The sequence below is a fragment of the Lutjanus erythropterus genome, chromosome 2 (assembly GCF_056507025.1).
Source record: "Lutjanus erythropterus isolate fLutEry1 chromosome 2, fLutEry1.hap2, whole genome shotgun sequence".
NCBI lineage: Eukaryota > Metazoa > Chordata > Actinopteri > Lutjaniformes > Lutjanidae > Lutjanus > Lutjanus erythropterus.
In genome coordinates, this window is record NC_139318.1 from 17,697,358 (window position 1) to 17,720,975 (window position 23,618).

Genomic DNA, 23,618 nt, shown 5'->3' on the forward strand with positions numbered 1-23,618 from the left:
TCCCTGCATCAGTGGGTCTTGTTGGGACGACACAGGATTACATCAAGGAGAGAATAACCTAGCAGCGATGTTGCTTAACTCACTGGCTATGCATTTTCTCAATGTCATATAAGGATTAACACTTTTCAACCAATTAGTCCCAGAAAGTGTCCTTACAATTTGCATAAACACTTTGCTGCATTTTCTAAACTCCACCCTCCTCCATAAATATAACTCTGCTGTCCTTGTGTAGTTGTCTACTAAGCACACTTCTTAGGGTACGACAGGCTGGTCTCTCCACGGTGCCGCCCAGCCAGGGCGACCCACCCTCCCTGCCTTCTGTTAGAGAGGGATTGATGCGTGATGTGAGGAACACTTTGAGAGTAAGTAAGTGAGGAAATTTTAGGTAAAGCTTTTGAAAAAACATAAGGATAAGCTGGAGGAGAGACAGCAAAAAAAGTAAGATAAGCCATGGGACGGTGAGGCTAAAAATAACCATGGAGAGAAGAGAGGAGATGAAACATCTGCATGCATATGTGACAGGCCGTGCATGTGTGTTAGCTTGTGAACACATCTGTGTGCGTGACAGCATCCAGGGACAAGAACAAGAAGAACAAGAAGCTTTTTTTTTTTCCTTTCTCTGATACACACAGAATGTTTGTGTGGGAAGTGTGCGCGCGCGCACACACACACACACACACACACACACACACAACTTGCACTCTCTCAAATAAGGGTTCCAAAAGGGTTCTTCCTGCAGAGCTGAGGTCCTACCCATGACCATTTGCTTCTGAAGAACCCTTTTTGGAAGAAAGGGTTTGTCAGTGGTTCTTTGTAAGACTAAGGTTTTAATTAAGAACCATTTTTTAATCCAAATTACCCTTTTTGGAAAAACAGTCCTTCAAAGATTGTTAAAATCCTTGAAAAGCTCTTTTGTCAAGGGTTCACTGTACCATAATATAAAAGGGTTCTCAGTAGAACCACTTAGGCAGGTTCTAGATAAAACCCTTGGAATATAAAAGGGTTCTCAGTAGAACACTCTGGGTGGGTTCTAGATGAAACCATCAGAACTGAATTACCTTCCCAGTATTCAAAAAAAACATTTTAACTCCCTCAATCCACTCCATTGTTCTCTATTAGCAAATTAGGGGGATGCACATGAGCGCCTGCCAGAACACCTGATACAATCCCACATTGATTTCCCCAAAGTCAAAATGCGATTACTGACTCTTGGACAAACGTCTAAGAAGTTTTGTGGGAAAGTTCACAAACACAGAGGGTTGGAGGCTTGTCAGAAACCGTTTGGACGGCTAAAGGCGGTGCAGTGCTACCGAACCAAACCAAGGGTTAAAAGCTGGATGATCACGGTCCGAGTAAGCTCCATCTGGCAAAGGAGGCATGTGGTTACTTCACCCTGTCGCCTCCACTTCCTCTCCATGTTCCCTCAATTTCTCTCCCTCCCTCCTTTCCCTTCCCTTCAACCACGGAGTGAATTTGGAAAATAAAATGCGTCACTCTGCATGTAATCTGCTGCTTGTTCCTGCCAGGGCTCTGTACTTGCCTCCGTCCCTCGTCTTTGTTTCATCCTTTACATTTTTTTTTCTTCCTCTCATAACTCTGTTTACATCTGGTCTCAATTAAAGCACCTCTGTTTGTCTTTGGTTTGTCCCCGGTGAAATAAATGAAGCACTGGAAGGACTGCATTGTTTTGAAAAACTGCATGGGGGATATTACATCCCACCTCCACCCATTTGTTCCCACATTGTTTGTATTTCATTTAACATGTCTTAGGCACATCTCCTCTTAATATTAGTCAGAAACACGCGTGTGTGGGTGGCTGTTCATGTCCAGCTATGAGCTACATGACGCACTTAGGTGGAGACGGGAAATAAATGGACTAATAAATAGAAAAGAAGAAGAAAGTGATCAAAAAAGGAAGTTGTTTATAATGATGGATAAGGCATTAGAAAGATGGCGGAAGAGCGTAGGACACATGGACAACAATGGAGTCTTCTGTTGATCATGACAATGGGTAGAAAAAAGCGACAACACTCCCCAAAACACGATTTGGGTGAAGGCAGTTTGTGGACAGAGAGGGGAGGAAACAAAGGATGATGATGAGGAGAGAAGACAGATATCACGAACAGATAAAGACACCAGGTGGAAGAGACTGAAGGAGGAAACAGAAAAGGAGAGGGTGGATATTATTCAACCACTTGCCCACTCCACCGCCCCCCACCCACCCACATGCCCCCTGCAGCCCTGTGCTGCTGGTTGTGCTTTGTCCTGATAAGAACCAGTGACAGACACACACAGACGCACTACAGCGGTATAGACAAACACATACGTATATCCATGCACACAGCGAGGCCCCTCAAGCGGCCTTGGCCTACAATCTGTGGGATGTCCTTCTCTGGAGTGTGTGTGTGTGTGTGTTCTGCTCAGTGTCTGAGTACCAGCCAGAGTAAACACAGTGTGCCAGAATGTCACGGTCCGGGGCCTTCACACCTCCATCACAAATAACCCTTTCAGCCATGGAGAGAGAGAGATTGTGTGTGTGTGTGTGTGTGAGAGAGAGAGAGGGAGAGAGAGAAAGGGAAAGAAAGGCAGAGATTCAGCATGTGTTTCTGTGACTGTTTAAGAATGTGTGGGTAGCCTGTGCGCTATAAGTGTATGTGCATGGTTACGGGTGTGAGAGAGAGGAACAAATCTATGTGTGGTGGTTTGCTTTGTTCCAAGCGCAGCCTATATCGAGCCTCTCTTATTAATTTAGTGTCTGGGGACAATGTGTCACACACTAACATTACATTTGTGTAATTGGCAACAGACAGCAGAGTTTGAGTGTGAATACATGATTGTGTCTACCAGCACAACTGCAGTGACGCAGTTCAACATTTTGGGAAATATGCTTGTTTGCTTCCTTGTGAAAAGATAGATGAGAAAATTGATACTACTGTCATGTCTTCATGTTAAATATGAAGCTACAGCCAGTTAGAAACAGCTAGCTTGGGTGTGTTCAAAGGTTATAAAATCTGCCTACGAGCACCTCTGAAGCTCACCAAATAACACGTTATATCTAACGGGCTATCAGGTTATTTCTTGGCCAGGACCAGTCGTTTCCTGGTTGCCTGGCAACAGCTTAAAGCCAAGAAATCGTCTAGCATAAACTCCCAAAATGGCAAACTATAATTTTTATACAATATAGTAATATAGAGCTGCTGGTAGGCCGATGTTTTGTAACTTTGGACAGAACCAGACTAACTGTTTCCCTCAGTTTCCAGGCTTTTGCTACTATAAGCTAACTGACTGCTGGCTTCAGCTACAGCTTCAGCTACCCTGCAGACATGAGAGTGGTAGAGATCTTCTTGTCTAATTTTTATCTAGCGCCTGGGTCACACTGCCCATGTGTACCTGTATATAACGATTATCTCAATAAACAGCTGTAGCTTGCATGCCTGTGGTGTTCACACAGATAGTCTTGCTGCTGCAGTGCTGTTATTGCCAGCCCTTAATTTTCAACATTGACTTTGCAGAAGAGTTTTGAAAACAGGAAAAGAGTTGCAACCAAAAAATAGTGTTTTTTTGTCTCTCTCATTCAGAGACAGAGGGAGTGTGAGAGAATGAGAAAAGAAAGAAAGAAAAAAGAAAGCGCACTGGAAAAATACTTCCCATCAACCAATTTTTTGCGTCACGTGGAAGAAATAAGTGAGAATGACATGTCACTCCATTCCACACGATACCCAACGCGCTGCTCACAAAGGCAGTGTGGCCTGGGCACAGGAAAGCAAAAGGCGTATTTCCCAAAATATCAAACTGCACACATCCATACAAGGATGAGAAATAAGGTGGATGAGAGCAAAGGGAATGAGTAGGAAGGTGACAATGTTTAACCCATTGTGCATACATTAAGAGAGGGGACGGAAGGAGGACGAGATGAGGAATGGAAGATGTTGAATTTACAAAAGAGTGAAAAGTTAATCACTGGAGCAACACATTCCATGTCAATCAGACATGGAGGATACAGGTCAGGACATCTGTGGGGAAGCTACTGTGACTGAAAAAGAAAGAGGATGCTGATGAGTGCTGTATTACATTTAAAATAAAGTGCAGGAGGGCTTAATGCTTCTAATGGCCACATCCTGACAGAAAGTGGAGTTTGGACATAAACGCAAACCACTTAACCACATTTGGAAGAATCACAAAGAATGTTAATAGTTTGTATGTGATGCCCATTACTCTTAAAATTTCCTCAGTCTGGATCTGAACCCAAAACCAACAGTATTATCATTGTTTGAAAAGTGAGGGATTAAATCTGTCTGCTGTGTATTAAGTTAAAACTCAAAATGAAAAAAGAAGAGGAGCAAAGAAAAGGACAGATATGGTAAAAAAGTGACAGCCGGAGAGTTTAGGAAGAAAAAAAAAAGAAGCGGCGCTGTACCCACAAATCTCAATCAAGTTAACCGCTGCCTTGATTGCTCGAGTGAGACTGAGCCTCGCTTTGCAGCAAAACAAACACGTAAGCATGTCTTAACATAGCTGAGCCCAACCACCCCGAACCTTGCCTGGCACTCATCAAGGCTTTGGCTCAGAATAGCACTTTCTCTCTGGGGGTGTGGAAGGAGAAAGAAAAGAGAGGAGGAGGAGAAAGAAAGGAGAAAAGTGGAGAAAGAAAGGGCAATCCACAGTCTTAAAGAAGAAAAGAAGACAAAAGGAAGAGAAAAAAAAACGGATTCCTTCCTCTTCCTCTCTGTTTTTGTTTTTATAATAAAGTAACTCTTACTCCTCTCCTGCAATTTTCCACCCGGTCGCTTCTTAATTCGAGAATTTGTTTGTTGTGCCATTGGAGGCATTGTTGATTCATGCATATTTGATTTGGAAATGTCACTCATTATATTTATTTCCTCCCTGCTTACTCTGTCTATCCATTCCTTTCCTTCTCGTTTCTTCCCTATCTTGACACAGTCTGTTCACAGAAACAAACAACACTTTTTACTCCTTGGTTGGTTTGCTTAATCCATTTTTTTCTTGGTTTTTATTTCTTCTAACTTATTCTTTTTCTTTCCCATTTTTTTTGGCGATCACAACAAAACTCATTCTATGCAACGTAATTTGGTCAAACAAATTACAGATGGACAAAGCAGTGCTGAGTTGTTGAGCAAGAAGAACATCAAATAAAGCAGGAGGAAGAAGTCCTCATCTGCAACGCGCCGATCCTCTGGGTTGCTATGGCAACACAAGATTCAGATACTGTCGGACACGAGAGCGAAACACTTGAAAGAGGGGAAAAAAAGGATGGAGAGGCAGTACTGTGTGATGTTCAACTGTCAAATGTTTATTGTATTTAGAATGAGGACACATTGATTTTTTTCATTGAGCTGCAGCTATTCATTGTTTTTAATGTTTTAGCATTCCTGTTGGACTGGCAAAAAAACAGAAGAAGAAGAGAAGAAGAACACTGAAGAGAGGGTCTATCATAAAAAAGTGACCTGCACACATTCAAAGTTCAACTGTCAACTTTGGTCTTGGTCCCTAAATGTAAGGACATTTGAGCATTTTGACCCTTATTCCACCCTTTGCTCTGCTGTCTAGTCAGTACAACAGCACTCAGACCACACAGACAGGCAGACGTGAGGAGCAGCCACCTCTCGACCCCGTGTGAAAACTTCTATCTGGCCTTTGATCACAGTCAAGTGAAGATGAGTCTCATTTAATCCCGTCTGCTGTGTTCTTCTGCAGGAGGGAGCAGCAGAGGTCTGAGTGAAATGTCTCCTATCGGGGGAGCAGATTTCACTCGTATGTTAAACGCTGCTATTTGTATTCAGAGTCGAGCTACAGCTCGGCCAAAAAGGATCGTTTGAGGTCTAAATTAAGGGCGCTAGCATATGTGCACAGACACTAACACACCCTTACACACACATTAACACACACAGATCCCTGATGGCATGGCAACCCATTCCCACTTTACCAATTACACTCTTAGAAATAAGGGATCCAAAAGCGTACTTCCTGAAGAGCTGAGGATCTACTTCGAACCATTTGCTTCTTTAGAACCCCTTCTGTTGAAGAAGTGGTTCATCAAGTTCTTTGAAAGACTTTGCCTCCATTCAGACCCCTTTCTATCCAAAGGCCCCATTTTGGAAGGAAGAGTTCTTTAATGATGGCTGCTGTCCGGTACTAGCTATAACCCTTGATGTTGGGTTTTTGGTAGAACTCTCAGAAACCAAGTGAAACCTTTGTGAAAAGGTTCTACCAGGAACCAAAAATGGTTCTCCTGGAGGACAAACTGCAACACTTTATGGTTCTAGTCCACACCTTTTTCTCTAAAGTGTTGATAAAGAGGCAAAACCCAAAGGTGTAAGGCACATTTCTGTCCTCTTGCTCCTGACTTTGGCTATATATAATCAACACAGGAGGAGGAAGCAAGGTGAAGAACAAGAAGGATGAAGAAAAGAAGGGGTGAACGAGCATCAAAGTGGTGAGAGATGAGGTGTAGAGAGAGAGAGAGGGAGAGAGAGAGAGAGAGAGAGAGAGAGAGAGAGAGAGAGAGATGGGCCCTGGAGAGGAGAAGGATAAGTCTAGCCTACAGGAAGAGCTGTACTTGTTGGGGCATTGAGAGCGCAACTAATGGATATGGCAGCTAGGAGAAGGATGATGAATGACTCGGTGTGTGTGTGTGTATGTGCACGTGCATGTCACTGCCAGAATGTTTACACTTTTGTGCATGAAAGACACAAAGTATAGTCGCTGTGTGTCCATGGTGTGTGTGTGTGTGTGTGTGTGTGTGTGTGTGTGTGTGTGTGTGTGACAGTGCAGATGATGGATTCTCTAGTGGAGCATGTGGTCGGTGGTTTCTTGGGCAGACAAGGTGACAGGAGAGGTCTCTGTCCACATGCCACTGTCAGCCTGTCTGTCTGTCCCCCCTCTTTCTTCCTGGTGCCTCTACGACTCTTCCACTCTCTCAATCTCTCCGTCCGTTTGTCTCCTTCCCTTTGTCATGCTGTCTCTTTTTGTTCTTGCCAGTGTGATTAATAATTCTCATCAGCAACATTTTTTCACAGACTAAAAATGAGACGATACGTAAATAACAAATAATCTATGATGACAAAAACTAAATCTAACATTATTTCATCAGCTAATCTGCGCTGGTGTGTTTTCCACTAAGCTTGAATAAATTTGAACAATTCAAGTTAAAACAAATCACTGTTTTCCTGTACTGATTAAGGAAGTTTTTCCTCATCACAGTTGCCTCAGCACTTGCTCTTGGTGGAAAAACTGGGTTTCTGAAGAGTACGGTCTGAACCTGCTCTATTTGAAAAGTGCCCTAAGATAACTTTGTTATGATTTGGCACTATACAAATAAAATTGAAGTGAATTCAAGTTTCACCATCCTCAAATTGAAACAAGTGTAACGAAAAAAAGAATGCACATTTGAATAAAAGTAGTATACTTAGACATAATAGAAGAAAGGGGCAGAAATGTACTATACTGAATATAAATAAAAGGTTAATAAATGTTTTTTTCCAGGAGTATAAATTCTAGAGAAATGTTTAAATCATGCATTAAACTTTGGCTAAAGCTGTCGCATTTTAGTCATCTAAAGCTACTAGATTTAGTCAAATAAAATCTGATGACAAAACATACTGTACCTAAAATATGTTTTTATATTAGCTCTGAATAGTTAGAGCGCTGTGTTGCGAGAGATTTTCAAACTATTTACATCTTCTTGCCTCATTAACCAGCAGGTGGACAGATGTACACCTTACACGACTACAGGTTTCACCTCGTCTGGTATTGAAGAGTCCTCCTCTCCTGTTGTTCACCAATATTACTTCGCAATTTATATGTTTGCTTGCACATCCTGCTTTCCTTCGTTTTTCCTTTTGTCACTGCAGGCCTTTCCTGTTTATCCATCCGTTGCCCCTCTGGCCTCTCTCGGCTCAGAGTGTGCTAGCCAGCGCTCTCCCCATGTCTTGCAGATGGGCGCACTAATCCGCTAACATTAGCTCTGTGAGGCGTGAAGGCTGGGTCCGTGTGTTGTTTTGGACGGGCATGGCGGAGGCTGTGGTTCAGCATGCTAGTGTTTGGGATTCTACACAGCTCCGGTTGAGAGGAGAGATAAAGAGGAAAGTAATTGGATAAAGGTTGACCAATTAATAAAGGCCGGCGATTCAGGCCGGCCAACAAGGGGGGCTTTAATCTGCATAGAGATAACAGGGAGAGTCAGACCACAAACATAAGGAGATAGGATGGATTTGTGTGTGTGCGTGAGTGTATTTGCGAATATATGTGTGTGAGGCATCAATCAGATAAAGAACAGGCATGACTGTCAGTCACTTGGGAGTGCAGTGGATTTACATCCTGAAGTCCATTGAGAAGAGCTGCATTTCAATGCATTTTTCTGCGCATGTTAATATATGCAAGGCAGTGTTTGGTGTGTATGAGAGAGTGAAAGAAAAAAAGAAACATAGCACAGCCGTGTGTCCATCACTAATATCCTCGTACACACTCCAGCAGTTGACAAACACTTGTTATGCCTTGCATGTCGCCCGCTGCAGCCGCCACTCAGCACGATTGATATTAGCTTTTATGCTAATGCAGCATTTGGCTATGTAGGAACAAGGCAGTATTTCCATAGACAGTCATTCATCCCGGCCTGCTTATGGCCTTATGGGCCACGACAGAATTATTGCTGCACAGTACACAAGCTGTTGTCACTGTGCCAAAAGCCACTATTACACATACAGACAGCAGACACACACAGCAGGGTGATGTGAGGAAACCCTGAGGCGAAAGCCACAGAAGGTGCTAGGTGTGTGTGCAGAGCTGAACACAATTTGTGCCGTTGTTGTTATAATCTGTGTTTGCATGCAGGAGAAAATGACCAGGCTTTCACTGGGTGATCACGGCCACAGTGCATGTGAAAAATAGAGGCTATATCACAAGAAACTGTGGTAGATTTGCTCAGATCTATGGATGAAAAAAATGACATTCAACAAGACTATTACGAAATTAAATCTCTTGAGCTGCATATTTGACTCAAATTTATGTTAGGAAGAATACACACAAAACTACATGAGTGCTATATAAATGCTGTATGTAACACAGCATGAATCTTACCTCAGAGATGTTGACACGTCCCTCCTGGAAAGAGCAGTCGTTGGCGTTCTGGGTGCATATGTGACGGTACTTGCACCAGTGGCATGGGAACGAGCCGTTTACACAGGATAGACAGCTAAAACAGAAAGAGATAAGAGGAGATGATGAGGGAGTTAGCAGGTCTACCTGTTTTCTGCCTCAAGCCTAAATTATTTATCTTACTGCACCACTGCTTCGTATGATGAAGCAGAGTGATGGCAAAAACAGGACAGAATGAGGCGGTGGTGTATTTACCAGCAAACGCAGCATGTGGCTGGTGTTGTTTTCACCTTCTGAGTCATTGTGTGTGTGTGTGTGTGTGTGTGTGTGTGTGTGTGTGTGTGTGTGTGTGTGTGTGTGTGTGTGTGCGTCTCATCATGGCAAAATGTGGTCATGGAAACACCAACTGTTGTGAAAGCAGTTTTGTGTACTTTGGCAGGTGTTAATACTGCTTACTGTTTGTCTCTGTCTTTCTGTTGACAGATTTTGTCAATGCAAAAGCATCACAGTCATGCAAGACGCAGTCACGAAACTTTACTGGTGTGTAGTCGAGATCAAAATGAAGGTTTTAATTGAGTTTAAAGACAGATGTGGTCCAAGTAAGGTTGAAGACGTAGGAGGGGGTGGGAAGTATCCTGCTTTGTTCACGCCCCTGGTCCAAATATTAAGTTGTGGATCACTGTATGCCAGTTTCAACCATTCCAATCCACATTAGGTAAATTTTCACCTTGGGAGTCTGTCTTTTTGTGTGTGTGTGTCATTATGACAAAATGTGGTCCTGGAGACACCTGCTGTAATGGGAACTATGGCAGCGGTTTTGAGTGCTTTGACCGGTGTTTACATGTCTGTCTGCAGACAATATATCTCACACATTATGTGTCAAACAAACTAACAAAATAAAATGCAGACCTCTTCTGACCAGTTTTTCAAAGGATCAATTTGTTGGATTTAGTGGCATCTAGTGGTGTGGTTGTAAACTGTACTCAACTGAATACTGCTCACCTCACCCTCTTCTTCCTAGCATTTAGCAGAAGCTATGGCGGCGATGCAGATAAAGGGCTCATTCAAAGATAATGAAAACACAACAATTCTTATAGTCAGGTGATTATACACTAATGGAAACATGCTTATGAATATTATATTAAAGTCCTTCCATATTACACCAATAAACCCCATAAATCTGGGTCTTTATCTCCCATCTCATGTCATCTCCCCCTTAAGTAGGTGCACTGGAGTAAGGAATATAACTGTTGCCAACTATTCAGGGCCAGTTTAGGGGAATACAAAGAGGATTTTTTTGTGGGGTGTTTAAGTGAGCACATGCAATTTCGTAATGTGAAAATCTAACCTTACCCCCTCAATCTACTTTGTCCAAAGCTTTTTAAAATACAAGCAGGCGTTTACAGTACACATTGGACAGAGTAACGGAAGGATTTAAAAAAGGGGGGACTAAAGATAAAGGGTGAAAGAAGCACTCAAACATGGCTAAGTTTTAACTGTTTGATTTGTGAAGTAGTGATATAACAGGACATACTAAAACATAAATACCAGTCCCACTGTGGTCTTTGCTCTTTGCGAGTCATTTTTTTCTCAGATGTTCTTCCTTTCACTGTCTCGTGTCTATATATCATCCCAAATTTTGGACTCTTTCCCACCCTGTCTGGAATCCTCTTTTCTTCCTCTCACCTTTCATTCCCCCATTTTCCATCCTATCTATCAAGTGTCTGGACCTCTTTCTCCCTCTCACTTCCCTCATTCATCACTCCCCACTGGCTTGTAACTGTCCATCGCTTGCTGCTTCTATATGTTCAATGATCTCCCTCACAATTGGCTGACTTTTTGCATATATTCCCTTTCTTTTCTCCCCTCTTTCTATACCTCTGCTGTATCATTCTCTCCATCCATTCAGCTTCTGAGCCTTTCTTTCTGTCCCTCTCCGTCTCTACCTCCCTCACTCTATCCATCCCTTTCATTCGCTGCCGTCTCATTTTAAAAAGCTCTCCCCCCTGTTCTTTGTCTAAAGCTCTCTTTCATCCGTGGGGCTAAGAGCGCTCCACCATTTTAAATTCACCTGCTTTAGCTGAGGCGAGGTGCAGAGAGACGGGCTGAAAGAGGAAGATGGGAGAAAGACGGGAGGGAGAGAAAGAGGGAGAGATCAAAAGCAGGTGGATTTCCCTGAGAGAGGTGGAGACGCCAGGTATCGTGGGAGACAGAGAGGGGAGAAGAGGGGGTGTAGCCCGCGGGGCTCTGTTTGGGAGTCTCATGGGAGCGTGAGGAAACATTAGGTTGGAAGTTGGGAAGTGAATACGAGTGTGTGTGTATGTGTGTGTGTGTGTGTGTGTGTGTGTGTGTGTGTTCACATCTAAGGGGACCTGTGGAGGAGAGCCAGACAAGTTCAAGTGCACAGTTTATCAACACAGCTTCATGTTATTGGTTCTCTCTTAGCCCTGCAGAGATACTGTGCTATTTGGTATCTCATTTATGCACACAACATTATCTAATGTAACCATTATGAGGCTTCAAATAAACTGGTTTCATTTTATTACAAAGCTTATTGTAGTTTCCTCCGTGCGTCTCATTTAGCTCGCATAGTTTGTGTGAGCATATGCTTTATTAGGAATATAATAAAGTACTACACTCCTAGAAATAAGGGTTCCAAAAGGGTTCTTTTTGCTGGTCTGAGGTTCTACTCAGAACCATTTGCTTCTAAAGAACCACTTTTTAGAGGAAAGCATCCGTCAAAGATTTGCATTAAAAGCCCTTAAGGGTTTTTTGTACCATACCATAAAATGTTTTTTGGCAGAACCTCCTTTGTGGGTTCTAGATGAAACAGTTGGAATATAAAAAGGTTCTTGGTAGAAATTTTGAGTGAGTTTAAGATAAAACCTTTAGAATAAAAAAGCTTTCTTTGTAAAACCCCCTGGGTGGGTTCTAAATAAACCTCTTGGATTTATAAGGGTTCTCAGAAGAAGCCCCCAGGCAGGTTCTAGAAAAAATCCTAAAAACGGTTCTCGGTTGAACCCCCTGGTTGGGCTTTAGATAAAACTCTTGGAATATTGAAGGGTTCTCTGTAGAGGCAACTGAGTGGTTTTGAGATAAAAATCCTTAGAATATGAAAAGATCTCGACAGGTTTCTGGATGAAGCAATTGGAATATAAAAGGGTTTTGGTAGAAGCCCTTGGGTGTGTTCTTGTTAGCACCCTTAGAAGGGTGGAACCCTACCTGAAGAGGCTTCTGGGTGAACCATTACATCGTGGATGAGGCCCCATTTAGAGCCTCTCATAAGGGGTTCTGGGTGAATCCTTTCACAAATGGTTCTGAGAGGATTCCAGGTGGAATAAATACAAAAAAAACAAAAAGGGCTCTCCTATTTTAAGAACCTTTTATGGTTCTAGTTAGCCCCTATATTTCTAAGAGTGTACATTTAATACAGTCAAAGTAAGCAAGCTTTGATCCATAACAATAAAAGAGTGAGCAGAAGTGCTTAACAAACAGGCTGATTTGTATTCAGCCACATCTGCCAGGTGTGAATTTGCGCGTCTGTCTGAGCTGTTATGAGCAGCACACTCCCCGACAAGCTCTCAAGTGTGTTTTAACCCTGTGTAAAATGCCAACTGCCTTTTCTCCTCATCCACATGAAAAATTAGAGCTTTAACTCTTGAGCTCTGCGACAGAGCCCATATGCGATTCCATCAAACCCTGACGTGGATTCATTTGGATCAATTAGGGCCGCTCGTTTGTTAGGTGCGCACTTTAAGTGATCGTTTCCAGCCCAGACCCCTCCTTTTGAGCGAGATCAGAGGCTGGGGCTTAATTCAATCCCACTGCCGCTTTAATTGACCAATTTAGCATTGTGCTGAGAGAAGCTGTCCATTTAGAATGAGGGATGTGCGGCTCAGGAAATAACAGGCCTCTTAATACCGCACGAGAGCAAATAGGAGATTTGTCAATGTTGCCAACAAATGGAGGGAAAGCGATTAGGCTACGCTAGGCTGGGTTAGCATACAGTGCATCATGGACTCAGATAGCAGAACTGGGGGGTTTTAGCTCAATGTTAAGTCCCAAGTGAGTTGGTAAGAAACAGAAGGCGGGGGTGTCAATGCTCAACAAAAGAGGCGATGACATTACTGATGCAAGACAAATGAAATCGCGGCCAGTTAGCAGAGCTTATTGGTGTCTGTAAGCTCAGCATCAATCACTATTTTGAATGTCAAAGAGTCTTTCTTTGTGTTGGGGGCCCACCGGTGGATCAGTACTCATCAAAATACAGTACAACACCAACTTAACACAGCAGGTAACCAAAACCAAGCAGCGAACAGTACAATGTATAGTTAGTACAGTTCACACTCAAACAGCCGTCAACACATCTGTCGCTACAACCTGCTATTCAGTTTTATCTTGACTTTTATCTTTTATTCATGTCAAATCAACCTTGTTAGTGTATCAGTGACTTTGAAATAATGAGCAAAATATCAGCAGGTAACTACCGCCAACTTTCAGTGACTTTTATGATTACGCCCTTTGAAATAAAAGACAGAAATAAAAGACGGTGCTGTTATGTGCGCCACCCAAGGCCAGCAGTAGGCCCTGTCTGACAACCCCCTACTGCTCACTCTTTGGTTCCTCCAAGGAACCAGGGCCCCCCTGTCACGAGCTGCCTCGGGATCTCAAAACCTCTCTGTTAGCCTAGGCGCAAACCCTTTTAAGAAAAAGCCCACCCAGGGCCATATTTGGGGACGTTCAATAATTCGCCTTCTCCTGTCCAGGGGTGGGCTCCCTTTTTCAGACCCCCCAGTCTCTCCTTATTCCTCCTTCGTGTCACTCGCCATCGCTCTTAGCCACTCAGAGGGCTTGAGTGGCTGCAGACACGCTTCCCGTATGGCCATGCTCATAATGCTAATTTAATCCGTTCATATTCAGATGCTAATCGAGCTATGCTAGCTTTGGAGCGGCAGTGTTTTTGTCAGGGGCCTGACACAATAGGCTGTGATTTCCTTCCTCTCTCCTCTCCTCGGTCAGTTTGGAGTGCTAAATACAATCCGCTCTCCTAGTGAGGTGCATTTGACACTCCTGCACTTGGCAAAATGAGTTATTTATTGGCTACTATTCATTTCAAAGGAGAGAAGGTGAATAATTTAATGGTCCTCTAGAACAGTCTATCCTATCATTACTGGATCCCTTTCAAATTTAAGGGGGCTGATAAAACACAGAGGGGCTAGTTTTCATGCACATAATTTTATTAATGCATGTCTGAGTGCTCAGTGTATAGAAAAAAAAGAACGTGCAAGCTGAATGTGCCAATCAAAGGGCCAAAAATGTCTGTAACATTTGGAAAACAAAACGCTTATAATTCAAGTCTTCAAACTGCACTCTTTCTCAGTTTTTCTTTGGATACACAGCTTTTAGATTCCTCTTTATCAAAAAAGTGGCTTTCTATGACTTTTTCTCCCAATTATTCTAAGTGCACCCTCAATCACACAACAAATGACCCAGTCACTGCCCGAGCCACATTAACCATAGCGAGAAAAGGTGCTTCATACGGCCTTACACAGACAGTTAAACCTCAATTCATTGCCACACTATCCTCCCTATCTTTAATAAATGGGGGGCTGTGGAATGAGAAAAAAGCGTATGGAAATATTTAATTAAGGAGCAATCATGGCCGTGGGTGATTTTCTATTTCAATCTCGGCAACCCTTAAACTGAAACAGTGGGAATTCTAATTAGATTAATACCACTATGCAAATTTATGGCATTTTTGAAAAGGCAAGGGCCACGACGTAATCAGTTGAGTAAATAAGCAGGAGGGGTGTGTGTTTTTTGGGATGGGGGTTGGATGTCTGTTTGTGTGTGTAAACCATTAAGAAACATGACAATGAGAGCAATTCCAGTGTCAGGCTCATGGCTTCCATAAGGTAGTGTGTGCAATTTTTTTTGACGCAGAGTTGTGTGACTTACATATACATAGTCAGTGTATAGTCAGTGTCAGTCGGTTTGGAGAAGCAGAGAAGAGTACCATCATGGATGCTAGGCAAAAAAAGGGCCCTCTGAAAAAATATCAATATCAGTTTAAGTGTGCACTACGTTTAGAATCTTTTCACCACTTTTCCTCGCTGTCAGACAGCCTTTTCCGAAAGGGAAATTGTTGTTATACACAACAAATATCACTCTCTCTAAACCACACAAACTCAACAGATCATTCTAACGCTGCCTTGATCTGTTTGTTTGTGTGACTTCCATGTTTTAAAAGGATACTGACTTTTCACCAAAGTCGCACAATAACACAAAAAACTAAAAGACTGAGGCAGCAATGGAACAGCAACTCCAGTGTTCTGCAAGGCAAAATTACTGATTTCATTTACGGGGTTTGGGTGGTTTGGAGAGAGAGATATTTGACTTGCGTAATGGCATTTTCCTGTCATCAAAGGCTGTCTGACAGCAAGATAAAGCAGTGAAAATATCCTAAATGTAGCTAGCACTTAAACTGATATTGATTTTTTAGGTGACTAAAATACTGTCCATAACAGGGCTTAGCGACCTGCACTGGCACTCCTACTGACTCTTCAAACTGGTGGCGTGCCAACCATCATCTACCATAGATAAAACACTGACTACTTCTAAGTACATCATACAACCCCACTTCAAATAGTCCTGACTGTCCCTTTAATGTCAGCAGTATACAGTATAGACACCCAGACACCCATAATGTATGAAATGCCTCTTCTGAGGATGTCTGCATCCTTCACTGTTAAGGAGCCTGCAGTGTTTTGAGTAGAAGCCCATTACAGGAAAACTTAGCCTTGTAAAGAATGACAAGCATTCTGGAAACAGGACCTTGTGTGTGGCTGTGTGGGACTGAAGTCATTACAGCAACGACATTACCAGTCTGATCTCATCAGATGCCACACACTGACGTCCAGAGGGGGGGGGTACAGAGGGCGGGTGGGTATGCGGGCCGGAGTACCAGCTCCAAATGGGATTCTTATCTCAGCATCTCTCGTCGCCATCAGAGTCACTGCCGAAGATGCAACGTGCCATATCTGTAACTTCATTAAACGTGTCCATTACATCACTCAGAGGCTGTATTAGATCAGGGAGCGGATTTAATCAGAGTTCATTGGGGTAATATCTTCAAATGGGCGACTCTCGTGTCTGCGTCACTTCTGATACATTTCTTACACTTGGTCTGTGAGATCATTTCTATATTAGGATCTTTAATGTGCCATCATATTTTAATACATTAATTACAGGACTGTGTTACAGCTACGGATGAGAGGTGACAAGATTCAACGACACCAGTGCCATTATTGATTCTACTTATTGGTTCAATTCTTTATTGATTCCCTTATTGATTCCTGATCATTTTTGCATTTGGGGAAAAAAGTAGGCCTACACAGGTTTTCTGTAACTGTTTTATTATCTCTGAGTTTGAACACAGTGTAGAAACAGACAACAGTTTTTCTAGTAGAGAAAAATATCTGCTAAGCTGGCCTGTGTGGCGCTAATGTTCACAAAATTTATTCTTGGGAACGGACGTGCTGGTCAGTTGGGAAGCAGTGGCACTCATGTGTGGTGCCAAATACATTCCTGGAATTTAGGCCCATGTTGCTTAAAAAGATGTTTCAGCATATTGCTGGTGTGGACAGTCTTATTTGCAATTAGCATTTTACAGACATTACAACTAACACTCTACACTAACACTTTATCTCTCTTCTTGAAAGGTTGCAAATTTGACTGTCATCTATAATTGTCAGAAAAACATCCCGGCATTGATAAAAGGAATTGATAAGCTCTGGAGCATTCAATTCCAATCTGACAATTTGGGACTGGTTTTGGTCTGGAATTGTTTCTTGATTCCCATCCCTAGTTACACCTTTTCTTTAACTGGGCTTTTTCTATTTTAACATGAAGTAATTTGTAGTCACTGTATTTACAGATGTAACCTTGCCAGTAAAAGGCTCTGGAAATTAGAGCAAACATCACAGCGCCCTTATGGGAGATGAATTAACTGAGTTGACATTGTAAACCACCACACCCTTAACCAGCTGAGCTAATCATCGTTGTCATGGCGGGGGATTTTCTGTACGAGGGCAGGCAGACGGGGGGAGCTGGGTTAAAGGTTGCGGTAACGGATTAGGTGTCCGAGACGTTCAGGGCTTCAATGAGCTGTAGGTGACGGAGCGGAGAGAGGTGTGGCTGTGCATGTCTATGTGTATGTGTATGTGTGGTCAATCCTCGAAGGAGGCTCATCTAACATCCACTGGGAGGCCAGGATGGAGCCCCGCGGTACCCCAGGGGCCGCCGAGCCATCTGCTGCCCCGAGGCTAATACCCCAGCAGACGTTTCAGCCTCCCCTGGATCAGCCGCGGATGGACAGGAGGGAGGGTATCACGAGGGGTGGGGCGGAGGAGTTGGAGGATTCTTTTACCCCGGCAGGGTGCGTCGGGCTCATGGTTGGGCTGACCTAAGGGTGTGGCTCGATGGGTGGTGGAGATTTTCAGCAGAAGGTGGATTAGGAGAGGCAGTGAACTGCAATTGGGCAGCTAGCTGAGGGCATCTGGAGTGTGAAGGAGACTAAGTCACCGAAAATGCTTCCTCCACTGTATTACAATTTTACTGCATTACAGTATTTGCCTTTGTCTTTCTTGTGTAAATGAGTGCCAGACTGAGTATGTGAGTGCTAGAGAAAGCTGGAAGTATTTGTTTTATCAAGTGGGGAAGAGGCATAAATGAGGTTAGAGTCTGTGATTGGGAGGCATTACGGCAGACCAGTGCATAATGAATTAATCATTGAAGTATCATTAGCGTGTGTCGTGGGTTATGATAATAAGACTAGAATTACCATCTCATATCCCAATCGTTTCTCATATACTGCACGTTCGATTTTTCACTCCGATGGTAACACAAGCCTCCCGTGGAGGTCGGAGGGGGGAGGGATATTTGTGTGTGTGCAAGTCTAACTGAATCTCCCATGGACAGTAACCTGAGACAGCCCTTGGGGATTATGGGACAGAGAGACCATCTCTTTAAAGAACAGGAGGGAAAACACTAAAACAAGACAAAAAAATAAGCAAATGACGATCAAACGCATCCAGAAGTTTTCAGTCATTGTAACTTACGATTGGTGGACGCTGCAGTTGTAGAAGACAAAGTCGACGCTGGCAAACTTCTTGCCCGTCTCCTTGGATTTCAGATAGAGCTTCACCACCCGCTTGTCACCTGCAACGAACAGAAACATTAAAGTTAACATTATTAATGTAAACTGAAATTAAATAGTCTAAATAGAGTCTAATCAGTATGGAGATGCTTTCATGACCAAAAATAAATTTATTTAAGTGCTGTCGGTACTTAATAAGCTGCTCTGTAATCCTTAACCAGAGTCAGCATTCATTGTTTGCTTGCTAGCTAAAAAAGTTAACCAATATTACACTGATTGCTAGGTAGCTAAAAAGTCAGTGAGCCTAATTAGCGTTATTCATGCAGAGGCTCTAATTTCTCCTCTTTTGAAAAACTAATCTAAGATCAAATAATAGAAGATTACAAACAGCACAGAGTCTGTCCCTTAACTCTCTTGGACAAACTTGATTATTTTGCCCAGTCCACCTAAAAAAGACAACCATCGGGGCGGCTGTTTAGCTCAGTTGGTAGAGCGTCCGCCCCAAGTATGGAGGCTGTTAGTGCAACCCAGCCTAAATGTTTTAAGTTTTATAGGAATATGTAACCTACATTAATTACTAAACAGCTCATAGTTCACACCAAATAACTTAATTTAATTACAAGGAATAAATCTGAAATTGAAACTGGATGCCTATTCAAACAATATATTGATTGACACAAAGTCACACTATACATTTGAATTCCAATTGTGTGACCTCAACAGATAACACACACATACACACAAAGAAACACTGTAGCTTAGCAACATGCCACTCATGTCACACCCTCAGTTGGGTGGCATTAAAAATAGCAGCACCAATCAGTGTTTGGATGCCAGAGCTGATGAGAACTCATAATGGGGCATAATGGGCTCAGTTGAAGAACTACTGAGATGTCCCTTTGAGAAAACTTAGAGCGCACTGTCTGACATGTTTTCAGCGCTTTGAAACAAGTTTTTATTATCTTTGTGTGGCTTGACAGAATTGGACATGAAACAGGTGAATAATCTCTGCAGAAAAAAAAGTTGCAGATATTTTTAAATACAACGATAAACCACAGTGAAGTCGCTGCTTTGAAAAGAAGTTGGGAGCGTAACCAGTGTCGGTTAGATAGAAAAAAAAAATAAAATGAATCTGACAAGAGTGCATAATGCATGATAATGGGAATTCAAAAACAGTGCTATTTTCAGTAGATAAATGTAGACTCGTGTTCAGGGCTTTGAAAGGGAATGGGCGAGCGTTATTGGTGGTGACAAGGTATTCTGAATATAGACGCGCTAAGCAAATCGTCTGGTGAGATTAAAATTCTGTTCTGGTCAAAGCACATACAGCTTTAGACTTCTCCAATTCTGATGGACAAAAAGACCCCTTAGGAGGAAATGCATCATCCCATGGTGATGAACATGCAGAGAACATGTTCATCAGCTACAGAAAGGCTCGAGGGTGAGGGAAAGAAGGAGAGATGATGTAAAAAGAAAAATGTGACAAAAAGCGACATGAACAAATAAAACATAAAACGTGTTGAATGGCGTAAGCAGGGTTATAGGGTGTATAGCTTTTTAAGAGTAAAATCCAATCAGCGTACCTACACCAAAAATTTCCATACTCTCAAAACATTTATCATCAAATCTTAATTGTTACTATAAATGCAACTGCCTATGAATGACAAATAGTACAACTGGTTTGTTTTATTTTCAATATTAAAATATTTTTGGTTTACATGAGTGATTGTGTAGATGAAACACTAGTTAAAACAGATTTCTAACCTCGAAAACTACTGTTAAAATTAAGCATTTCCTACAGAGCTGTTGGGACCTGCTGTTTCCTAGCTGGCTAAAAAAGTTATCATACCATTGTTTACTAGCAAGCTTTGTTTGCTAGCTAACTAAAAAGTCAGTTAGCCTAATGTTACTCACGATAACTTGGCAGATAAGGGTTAGAGCTCTAATTTCCCGTCCTTTGAGAAAACTTGCTGGGCAAACTTTTGGAGCAATATGGCCAAATAAAAGATTAAAAAACAGACAAAAGCACAGTATGCACTGAATGTGTCTCTTAATTTTCTTCAAGAAGCTTAATTATTTTGCTCATTCCAGCTCAAAAAGCTAGCCATTTTAAAAGTTAAACTTCCTGACAGCATTTAAGCTTTTCCCAAACTTTAAAGACTTTGTACAAACCCGAGTACCAACATAAAACGAGTTCATTACTAAATTCCAGACATATCATCAAAACACTATATATCCACACCCTGAATACTAACTGCTACCACCCAGTGATCTCACTACCCCGATGACTTCACCACCCTTCGCCCTTCCTGTCCCAACCTTTATTCCTTGTGATCGGGATGACATCCCGGACAGAGGGAGACATGCAGAAGATGTGTGCGCCCTGGATCCGCCCCTCCGTCTCCACGTAGTCCTCGAAGGAGCAGTTGACCCCCGCTGACAGATCGGGCACGTTACGAGCCTGGAGGACCAGCTAGAGAGAGAGAAAGAGAGGGACAATCAGTGCAAGATCAATGGAAGGACATGGTGTACATGGATTGTTATAAGATATGACATGAGGGTTAATGGGTGCTGGGGGAGGAGAGATGGGGGGTGAAGCATGGGTATGTGTGTCTGACAGCAGCAGGAATAAGGGAGCATGAGTGGTTGTGCGTGCGCATGTGTGCGTCCGTCGGAGCAGCTATTACAGCAAGGTTAATGCGTGCCTGTTAATGTGCAGAGAGAAACTGTAATCAGTCAAACCTACAGTATGTGGTTACAGTGAGGAGCTGCTGACAGAATGAGACACACGCTTACAGATTCCCATGATAGAGATGATGAGACAAAGAAAAGAAAAGCAAGTTCCTAATTAAATCTGAATGAAGATAGTCAAGAGTTGCATTCTTAGTGTAATATTTTGTGAATATTTTCATCGGACTTTTCATGAGTAGAGGTCAATGTGGACATCATTACCAGCGGTAAGCATCACGACAATGATCGGAGAAAAACCAATGTCTACCACTCACGGCTGCATAGTGTGATCTGTCTGCCTCTTTTGCCACAACTATTTTCCCTGTAGTTGTACCAGTTTGTTAATGCAGACATTTTAGGCAGAGAAAAATAACAGAAGACCTGCTGCACTCTGCAGAAATTATACTTTAGATTTTAATTGCTATGACAGCACTTTAAATTCATAATCTTATGTGCTAATATGATGAGTTGTTGCTCAATTAGATCTGGAAAAACGATACAATACAATACGGATTTATTGTCAGTATACAATGAAATTCATTTTGCTTCTGTGGGCAGCTCCATTCAAGGGATTGAAAACAGATTAAACAAAGCATTACACATATGACTCTTTCAAGTCATGACAGATACAATGCATATCACATTATTCCTCTGGATTCAGATCTCAGTGTAACAGCACACTAATTTTGGTTTAGCAACAGGATAGACTGATGTATGAAATAAATCTTCAGCCTGTTGCATTCAAATGCAGGGACTCTAAATCGCCTGTTTGAGGGCACAAGTCAGTATTCACCATTTAAAACGGAGTAGCTACTGTTTCAGAGACAGGCTGCTAAACCAGGCCAGTTCAACATGAAACTCTGAATGAATTATTTAAAAAAACAGAAAGATAATCTGGCTATTAGCTGCGTAAGAGTCTGTGAAGAAAGTAAAGGCACTCCTGTATGTTCTTACACATAAATTTTAGTCGAGGCATGTAGCATAACGCCCAGGTGCCTCTGTTTTAGTGCCACTTCTCTCGTTTTGTACACTGTGGAGGAATATCTGCCAGATAAAGTTTGTATTTTTGAAGCATTTAGGACTCATACTTCACTAACTCATGTATGTCATGCATATATAGATGTATAAAGACAATGTTATGGCAAAAAGGCAGTGCAGCAGACTTTTAAGCAGCAGGTGGCAATGAATCATGGTATCACTGTTAAATAAAATGGCTGTGTTAGTTTCAGATGAAAATAAATTTCATGGAACAGCTCTAAGCCCTTTTCAGTGGCTTTCATAACCATAAAGCCAGTACAATCAGTTTTAAAATGTTATGAAACAGTCTCAGTTTATTACTGATGCCTCTTTATGACCTACATAAGTTAACTAGACCATCAATGAAAAGATCTGTTATTTCTGTATAGTTGTTCTTGATGCCTGCCATGGGGTTGCAGTCACCTTGAAAACAGATGAAATAAACCCGTGTTTACATTTTTCCATGCAGAGTTACAGCGAGTCCTGTGTTAACCAGTTCAAAGGAAGCGAGAGGAGGTTTTTATTTAGACTTTTGACAATACATTTTGTGGACAATATGGTAGAAACACTACCATTTTTTGTTTAAATGGTAATGCTGTGTAATTTCAACTGGGAACACAGACAAGAGAAACTGTACCTGGACTTCAGACATGGTGACAGAGATGTTTCTCGGCTGAACGGTGAGCTCCACACACTGCCGCTGGTCAGAGGCAAACCTCTGGGGCTCTCCTGCTCGTTCACAGCGGTCCTTGCGTGAACAGCTGGAGAGAAGCAGAAAAGACGAGGAGAAAGAATGGATAGAGGGAAAGAAAGAGAGACAGGGAAGTTATGGGCAGGATTAAAAGAGAGGTGAAGAGGAAAAGAGGGAAAGAACGGGTAAGTGAGACAAGAGGTGAGAGAGGAGAGAAGAGACAGAGGATATGAGCAACTGTTAAGCTAATATGACAATCATATTAAGATGACAAACATGCACAGCCGTCACCGTCACACAGAAATGGGAGCAATAATAGAAGACAAATAAGCTAATAGCTTCCCCGCGCCATTACTGTAGGCCTTTATATCATTACCTTATTGGCCCTGACATTTGTGCAAGAACTGCTAAGCTATATGAACATCCAGTCTCCCCTCATCTTTTCAGTTTACAACCCCACCCAATTCAAACTTCTTAGAAGATATACAGGCAATCATTAAAGTTTCCCTGAACCGTAAAAATGATACAATTCCTCCCAGCCACATATCAACGGGGTCAGCAATTTCCCCCGCTTATTACGAGCCAACTGATCGTGCAAAAAAAAAAAAAAATCAGCATACAGCCCCATATTGTAGCGGTTTTACTATTAGCTATTCATAATGCATTAGCTATCACTTTACCTTCGCGCTAACAACAACTGGTCCCGGCGGTGGTGAGAGGAAAGTGCTGATGTGGCACTCTGCAAGGCCTTAACAATAAGAGGGAAGCAGAAAAAAATGCTAACTGCCTCCTCTCCCCCCTGCATCCCCTCGTTTAGTTAGCCTTCACTCGCGCTCAGCAAGAAAAAGCTGTCCCCAACCACTCCCCGGAGAGTCCCTAACACACACACACATATACACACACTGTACA

At 42.4% G+C, this 23,618-nt stretch overlaps 1 protein-coding gene across 4 annotated transcripts in view; it reads right to left on the reverse strand.

The window, feature by feature from the left end:
• plxna1b (plexin A1b) overlaps positions 1 to 23,618 on the reverse strand; it is a 255,750-nt gene that overhangs the window by 97,760 nt on the left and 134,372 nt on the right. For all 4 annotated transcript variants that reach the window (XM_084730314.1, XM_084730297.1, XM_084730306.1 and 1 more), the window contains exons 6-9: positions 22,656 to 22,779; positions 20,591 to 20,744; positions 18,234 to 18,333; positions 9,097 to 9,211 (exon numbers count right to left, since the gene is read on the reverse strand). In XM_084730314.1, coding sequence (XP_084586440.1) covers positions 9,097 to 9,211; positions 18,234 to 18,333; positions 20,591 to 20,744; positions 22,656 to 22,779 — 493 coding nt within the window. The remainder of the gene's footprint in view (positions 1 to 9,096; positions 9,212 to 18,233; positions 18,334 to 20,590; positions 20,745 to 22,655; positions 22,780 to 23,618) is intronic.